General features: G+C 44.0%; 1 protein-coding gene across 2 annotated transcripts; it reads right to left on the bottom strand.

Moving 5' to 3' along the window:
- Window positions 1-1168: 1168 nt before the first annotated feature.
- Window positions 1169-7710, bottom strand: LOC114501747 (zinc finger protein with KRAB and SCAN domains 7-like). 2 transcript variants are annotated; one of them, XM_028518503.2, is made up of 3 exons: window positions 7381-7710; window positions 6931-7057; window positions 1169-5326 (listed from the first exon to the last, which is right to left on the bottom strand). In XM_028518503.2, exon 3 carries the CDS (start codon window positions 5115-5117, stop codon window positions 3885-3887), a length of 1233 nt encoding a protein of 410 aa, XP_028374304.1. In that variant the 5' UTR covers window positions 5118-5326; window positions 6931-7057; window positions 7381-7710; the 3' UTR covers window positions 1169-3884. The 2 variants fall into 2 exon arrangements, with proteins under 2 accessions (XP_028374304.1, XP_035886340.1); XM_036030447.1 differs by lacking the exon at window positions 7381-7710 and having other exon boundaries at window positions 2521-5326; window positions 6931-7374.
- Between the last annotated feature and the right edge of the window lie 625 nt (window positions 7711-8335).

Raw genomic sequence — 8335 nt, 5'->3', positions numbered from 1 at the left:
AAATAAGTACAAGAGTAGTGATTGACATGGAGGCTTTTTAAATGTCTGCTTTACCTAAACATTTCATAAGGAATCTCATATTGGACTTAACAGCCTATTGAGGCCAGGAAGCTAAGCCAAGGACTTGCCAGGTGTTGCCTGAAACACCTATAGACTTGAATGAATTCTTCTTTCTTAAAGTTCCAAAATATCTTGGAAACCAGTAAAGACCAGCATTCGTGCTGCTTGTCACATGCCGAACCCGATAAGCAGAGCCAGGGACTGAATCGTTATGGGTGCTTTATTCAGAGGGCCGGCGATCTGAGAAGGTTTATATCCTAATGAACGATCTTAAATTCCATTTTAAAATGGCCCCTTTTATAAGGAAAACAAAGTGTAGGTAGAGGGGTTGGAATCGAGGGAAAAGTTCATTGGATTAAAAACACTGCAACTTTCTGGACCTGGGTGGCGGTCTTTAGCTGTGTCATGGCCCGTGGTCATCTCACGCCTGAGCTCAGATACCATCTTGAATTGCTTGCGGTCCTCCTGGGGCACAAAGGTGGAACTGCTTACGGTCTCCTGGAGTCAGGGTGGCTCAAGCCTTCAGTTCTGGAACGATAGCTTTTACTTGCATTGATTACTAAGCTTATTAGCTATTACTTCAACTAAAATTTTCCAACTCCCAAGTCCGCTATCATCTTGACATTCCTGGGGCTGCCAGGAGTGGTATTGGAGTAACCCAATAAGTACTGGAACCCAGTAAGAAAGATACCAGGAGATTCTTCCAAGGGACTTTATTGGTTCCATAAAATCAACCTTAGTATCTTAAAACTATATGGTCATACCTGATTTTATGCACATCATTTTTAAATGATATTCCAAAGCCTTGGTGACATAACCAATGTTCACAATTGTGTTCTAAGGAAAATAGTTTTTTACTGAATTTGTGCAAATGACTATATTTCATAAAAATAAAATACTTCAAAGCCCTGGCTGGCATACCTTAGTGATTGAGTGCGGGCTGTGAACCAGGCATCACAGGTTCGATTCCCAGTCAGGGCACATGCCTGGGTTGCAGGGACGGCCCTCATCAACCGCACATTGATGTTTCTCTTTCTCTTTCTCCTTCCCTTCCCTCTCTAAAAATAAATAAATAAAATATTAAAAAATAAAATAAAATACTTCAGAAGTTTCGCAATTCCAAAGGGAAGAGATAAGGAGAAAAACATAAATGTTTTAATTCTGTTTACAAAGGTATAATTTACCAAGCTGCTATAAGTCATATATAGCCTAAGATAAAACAGAAAAAGATTTTCTTAAGCCTGGAAACAAAACATTAAAGAACTAGCGTGTTTCAAACAAAAATTTATAACATTCTCGTCAGTTCATTTAATCCCAAGTCATTTATTTTTGCTCTGCGGGAATCCAGTTTTTCCATTCGAGTTTTGGAAACCCTTACTGGTGTAGGTAAAGTGATATTAAACTTATCTAAATCCTGTATTCCAGGCTACTTATCAGAGTCGTTTTCATTAAGCTCTCTGAAAATCAGTTTACCATAGCAACCGTCTGTAAGTGACTAAAAGATTTTAAAAAGGGCCATGGTTAAAAATGATGAGTTCATTTATAAGAATATTTAGTTATTTTGGTGGCATACAATAATTTAACAACTAGACAATGCCAATACCAACAAATTTTTATGAACTTCAATTTGTAGATTACCTATATGAGTAACACTTGTTCACGCACATATAACCTAAGGTTTATTATTATTTTTTATTTCATTATGCGGCCCAGGTAATTTAACATGCCAAATGAAGCTAGTTTCACATCTTTTTCTTTTGACCCCCACGATAAACATTCTCTGTATCTGAGACGCCTTCCCCAGAATCACATTAAATTCTGATTTTCTAGAGCCTCACCTTCGTTCCCTTTCCTCCTTCTTGTCTCTGAGACATAAATCACAGTTCACAAAAACTCCTCCCTCCAGGGTACATACCTAACATCGTACCTCTAACTTCCTCCTCCCCCTTCCTCCCATTGTCAATCCTATTGTTCTGCTAAGAGGAAGTGGGTGAACACCAGAGACAAAGGTCTCCCAGCACTGGATCCCTACTGCGAGGAGAAAAAAAGTTGTTCAGGATTCTGTTTTATATATGACTGCAGAAGGAGAGGAAATCCTCTGGAAAGATTCTTGCCTCTCACACACCTGGGAATGAAAGATGGTCCAGAACATGACAATAAAGAAGGGTACACATCTCACCCTAAATTTAGATGGCAGTTGCGGGACACAGAACTAGTTGATAAGGAAATCAGATAAGTTTAAGTCTATTATCTTTAAACAAACTGAATCATGTGAATACAAACTTCCAAGAATGCTTCTAACTGGGATTTTATTCTTTTTAATATTTTATTTATTTATTTTTTTAGAGAGAAAGAAAAGGAGGGAGAAAGAGAGAGAGAGAAGCATCAATGTGGGAGAAAAACATCTCTTGACTAGTTGCCTCTCTCACACACCCCCACCTGGGGACCTGGCCCGAAACCCAGGCATGTGCCCTTGCAGGGAATTGAATGGCGACACTTCATCCACAGGCTGGCAACTCGATCCACTGAGCCACACCAGCTACGGCTAAACTGGGATTTTCAATCATTTCTGCCACAGCCAGGAATGTCAGATCTTCTTTGCACTAAAATTTGAGGCAGTTCTTCACTCATTTACTCAGGCATCAGGATGGAACCAGCTAGTTCAGCCCTAAAGTCAGTTAGCAGGGAAAAGTACCTATTAACAAGATGACATTGCTCTTTCAGGCTAAAATAACAGTAGTAAGACTCCCGGGGGTTCCAGGCATGTCCTCAAAATTTGGGCTCAAGTAGAAGTTATGAAAAAAATTTTAAAAGTCTCCCAGGGGTACATGTAGAATGTGAGAGTGAGGTTTTCGCATATGATATCCTATGGCAGCCATCTTTAAAATTTTGGTCAAGAGGTGGCAGGAAAGCTCATGCCCAATTTAAGAATGGGCATGTAATTTGCCCAAAGCACTGGAGAGTTAAATTTTTTAAATTATTGATTTAACTAGTACATGCAGATTATTATCTATAGGATGAAAAAAATAAGATGTCATACCCACCCTCAAAGAACCCACATTCAGCGGGTGTGGAAGTATACACATATGCATTAGGTTGTGAATCATTGACAAGACAACTTAACAACTGTAAATTGTAGCTCAGTCTAGTTCAAAGTATTGAAGTCATGTTAATAGTTTAGGGGGAAGGAAGAAGCATTTCAAGAGGGAAGTCTTTCACAGATGAGCTGGATCATAAAGGTTATGAGGGGCAGAGATTAGCAACAGGAAGAAGAAAAGGTTTTCTAGATAGTGAACAAGTGATGAGGGTCTAGACTAAAATAAAAGTTTTGAAAGAGCCAAGACAAGAGAAAAGAAGGAGCATATGAGATCTTCTTTCTGTCATGTTGTCAGTTTGGCCCAAATAACTCATAAAAATTCAAAAGAAAAAAAGAGAGTGAACAGGTCTTGAGGACGACTTTCTATAAACTGAGAAATGAAGGTGGTGGAGGAGAAAAACAAAGATATAATTTCTATCCCTCAGAAGCACACAAGCCAATTATGGGATGCATAAAAAAGAAATGAAATATATTTTTAAACAGAAAAAAAAATAAAAATAAAAACAAAAGGAAAGCCCTTCAAGTGCATGAAATGCGTAGCCCATCCGTCCACAATGGTGGGCAGGGAACACACTGTTCCCCACTCTCCCACCCTCATGACCCAGCAGACAGCACTCAGGATGGCCCACTTTCATTAATGGCTCCTGCAGGGGGTCAGAGTAAACACCCTTCTTACAAAGAAAGCTTAATGCCAAGTGCCTTGCTCTCAGTCTTGGAAACTTAGGCCTCAGGAAGCTGACCGAACCACACCTGACTGCTTCTCTCCAGTGTGAGTTCGCTGGTGGTGGTTAAACGTGGAACGCTGACTGAAGGCTTTCCCACACTCAGCACATTCATACGGTTTCTCGCCAGTGTGAACTCTCTGGTGCACAATGAGTTGTGAGCTGTCACTAAAGGCTTTCCCACAGTTGTTACATTTGTAGGGTTTCTCCCCAGTATGGGTTCTCTGATGTACCATCAGACTGGAGCTGTAACTGAAGACCTTCCCACACTCACTACATTCATAAGGTTTCTCGCCAGTGTGAATTCTCTGGTGTATGATGAGGTGTGAGTTTTGATTGAAGGATTTTCCACACTCATTGCATTTATAGGGCTTTTCACCTGTGTGAAGCCTCTGATGTCGAATAAGACATTTACTCAGGCTGAATGCCTTCCCACACTCACTACATTCAAAAGGCTTTTCTCCAGTATGAATTCGCTCATGGTCGGCGAGCTGAGAGTTCTGACTGAAGGCTTTCCCACACTCCCTGCATTTGTAAGGCTTTTCCCCAGTGTGGAGACTTTGATGTCGGGTAAGACATTTGTTCCGACTGAAGGTCCTGCCACATTCAAAACACTCATAAGGCTTCTCCCCAGTGTGAATTCTCTGATGGTCAGTAAGATTTCTATTAGAACAGAAAGCTTTCCCGCACTCGTTACACTTGTAGGGTTTCTCACCAGTGTGTAGAACCTGATGTCGGACAAGACTTTTACTCTGAATGAAGGTCTCCCCACAGTCACTGCATTCATAAGGTTTCTCCCCAGTATGGGTTCTCTGGTGGTCAATGAAGTGGGAACTCTGAGTGAAGGCTTTTCCACATGTGTTGCATGTATACGGTTTCTCCCCATCATGGTATCTCTGGTGTTGAACCAGATGGGAGCTGTGCCGGTAGGTCTTCCCACACTTGCTGCATTCATAGGGCTTTTCCCCTGTGTGGGTTCTCTGGTGAACTATGAGCTGAGAGGTCTGCCTGAAGGTCTTGCCACACTCGATACACTCATAGGGTTTCTCTCCAGTGTGGATTTTCTGATGGCCAATGAGGTGTGAGCTCCGACTGAAAGCTTTGCCACATTCATCACACGGATAGAATTTCTGTGACTTCACAACCCACTGTTCTGCAGGCCTGGAAGACAGATTCTGATGATCCCCAGGTTCTTTACATCCATCTTTTGTGGATTTGTTTTTATCCTCACAAGTCATTTCTAGGAAACTGCTTTCCAGGCTGCTCCCTCCCTCCTCTGAGGGTTGTGCTTCCAGCTGCCCTATGGCATCTTCACAGGCAATTCCAGCTCCTGGGGCCCCAGGTTCCACCCCACATAGGCCTCCTGGTGTCCCAGCAAGTGATGGTCAATATCCTTCAGGCATTTCCTGCCCTGGAGGCAACTCAGATTTCTCTGTCCTAGTCTCACCTGATGCCAAAAGAAAGAAGAAAAAAAGCTTTTACTCACTTCTTGTCCTACTGAGGAAACAGAATCATCAAGAGTCCATGTACCTGAAAAAGCCTTCACATTACAGGGTAAGGAACAAGGTGACACATGGAGAACAAGAGAGAAAATGAGAAACAGCTCAAATTTTTGTTCATGGACAGAAAGACAAAGGTGGGGAAGGTCGGTGGAAGAGGGTGGATGAAGAGTCATGATGACAGACAGATGGTGAGTCAGCATGACCAAGTGAGGTTGGCAATGGAAAGGTATGAGAAAAACCAGATGGAAAGCTTGTTTGATCTTCCCGAGGTCGCTGCGATGCTCTGTGCCCTTTGCAAATGATAATCTCTGAAGATCTTTACCAACCATGACATAACATAGTTCCACGATTCTCAGCAAAGACATTGGGGAGAGACAGTGAGAGCAAACACCTCAAGTTAAATATGAGAAACAGCGTGGACAAATATGAGAGTTGAAGGGAGATTTACATTACTGAGTGTATAATAAGAAAAAAATGTAAAAAAGGAGTGATTTGGATACAGCAGGACAGTGACAAGATTTTGAGAAGCCATGGGTTTGGAAGTGTTGATGGGGACAGCAGAGCTCTGGGACCAGGGCCCCTGCAGACCCTGTAGAACCGGACTGGTAAGGGCCGCCCCACATTCACTACATTCATAAGGGTTCTCCCCACTGTGAGTTCAGTGACTTCAAGTTATTTATATTTCAGATATAAATCAAAATATGTCTTTGATGTCCCGATAGTCTGGAATCATAAGGAAACTGAACAGTTGAATATTTGCTTTTTAATTCTAGAATTTTTTAATATAAAAGCAAGTCAAAGGGAGAGTAGCACAGTCATCTCAACACAAAAATTTTGGTTCGTTTTGTCTTAAACAGAACCACAGCCTTTACACCATTTTAGCGCATGGAAAGTTAAAGCTCTCTGGCCCCTTGCCCGAGATCACAATGAGTCCTCAGCCCACTTCTCCAGAGTTGACTACTTTCCTAGACCTGTCCTTCAGAGAAGCTGACCCAGAACATCTGCTTCCAGGAAACTAGCAAACCACAGTCCACACTCACAGGGAAGCTGAGGCAGCCATGCTTTGGGCCAAGGAACCCAGCTAATCCCAGGATGACCACAATCACTAAAAAAAGAAAACAGATGTGCGGGGAGCAGCTCAGTGACATTCCCAGCACAACACTAGCATAAAATTCATTTCCGTTTGTTGCTGAGGCTCCCCAGGCTCAACAAGGCTCTGCTTCCCAAAGTCTGGTCTACCTGGTCAGTTTGTACAAGTTTCCCATCCCTTTAGCCTTATTGTAAGTAACATGGCTCATTACTTAAAATCACTTGAGTGGGTCTCTATTCCTTAGAAATATAAACTCTACATAAACCACCCCAGCTCAATTCAGAATGAAGTACAGAGAATGGCCACAAGTATTAAGGCTGAACACAGAGAGGGTCATTATACTGTTCTGCTCTGTCTATGTGGTCAACTTTGCATAATGAAAAGTCAAAAAAGGAGAGAAATATAGCAAAGACAATGTGAAGGATGCAGCTGCTAGGTTCCCGGGCACAGACTCATTACCTGGTGAGGCCACGCTGCAGGAAGTCTCTGGCATGCTGTTCTGGTTCAGGGCTCTCTGACTCGGTGCCCGGCCTGTCCACTTCCTCCCCGTGTGGTCCGCAGACGGGAGCTCGTACGCTGCAGACCCCTGCAATGACAAGCTTCCTCGCTCAGAGACACTCCCTCCCCCGAAGGGCAGAGCGTCATCAGGGATGCCGACAGCACAGGGCAAGGGCCCTGCTGGGCAAAGGGGTGGAGAGGGCAGAAGCTGGGATGACACATCTGAAAGGACAAGTCCAGGGCAAGAGACAGTCCATGAACTCAGCAGGCAGCCCCAGCTCCAGGGGAGGCAAGGAGACAGGGCAGCCACAGGGGCAGTCTCAGCAGGGGCCAGAGCCCCGCAGATGAGCTCCAGCTGTTCCTGGGCCACAGACTCAGGAACTCAGGAAGGACACAAAGAACCCAGCTCACCTGCGGCCCGGCCATCCGAAGCACAGCTGCTGCTGCTTGGTGTCCTGAGCTGCCCACTTGGGGAGGGGCAGGGGCAGGGGAAGCACACAGAGCTGAGGGAGAAAAGAAATCTCTGAGTGGATGGGCCCTGCCCTTGGCTCCAGTAAGGCTGCACCCCGGAGTGGGTTCACGAGGACCCAGGCAGCTCCACACACACAGACGCTCATGCCTCGTCCACCCAGGTGTTCCCCTGCATGTGCTGTGAATTTTCCACGGAGGGTGCAGTAGAACGTCCGGGGTCAAACTGAAAACTGGTAGATGGTTTGATTCCCAGTCAGGGCATATACCTAGGTGGTGGATTTGACTCCCCAGTCGGGGTGTGTGCAGAAGGCAACCGATCGATGTTCCTTTCTCTCCCCCACCCCCCAGCCACCTTCTCTCTTCAATGAGAATAAAATAAACCTTAAAAAAAAAGAAAAAAAGAAGAAGAGTGCAGCCTCCAAAACCATGAGCATGGATAAATAGCTAAAGACCTCGTGGGCCTTTGAAACGGAGTGAAAGGCCCAGAGCATGGGAAACAGATGGGATCAATGAGCTGAACCTGCTCAGGTAAGCTCAGGTCTCCTGATGTGACAGGATCCACTCCTGTCCCGACTAGCTTTGGAGGACAGAGGAAAAGCTTCATTCATTAACGTGCTGAGATCCTATCACAATCATGAGCCTGCACATGGTAAACCAGGTGAGCTGGATAAGGTCTCTTCTCTGTAAGAGTCGCACCTTAACCCACTCTCATTCCCACAGTGACAGTAAATGCTCTGGGGAAAATGGGGAAAATCCCAAGTGATCACCTGGCCATTTTTCAGAGGTATTTTCTTCTTTATGTCATTTTCCTTCTTAACTCACTCCCAATGTAATTTTGTTGGTTTTCCTTTAAAAATCCTCATTACAAAGTCTCTTATTCTCATGGTTTTCCTTC

This window comes from Phyllostomus discolor, chromosome 7 (assembly GCF_004126475.2).
Source record: "Phyllostomus discolor isolate MPI-MPIP mPhyDis1 chromosome 7, mPhyDis1.pri.v3, whole genome shotgun sequence".
NCBI lineage: Eukaryota > Metazoa > Chordata > Mammalia > Chiroptera > Phyllostomidae > Phyllostomus > Phyllostomus discolor.
This window is presented reverse-complemented; position numbering and strand designations above follow the sequence as displayed.

Coding starts and splice junctions, on each gene's coding strand:
- LOC114501747 (XM_028518503.2), bottom strand. CDS start 5,117: ATGACTTGTGAGGATAAAAACAAATCCACAAAAGATGGATGTAAAGAA.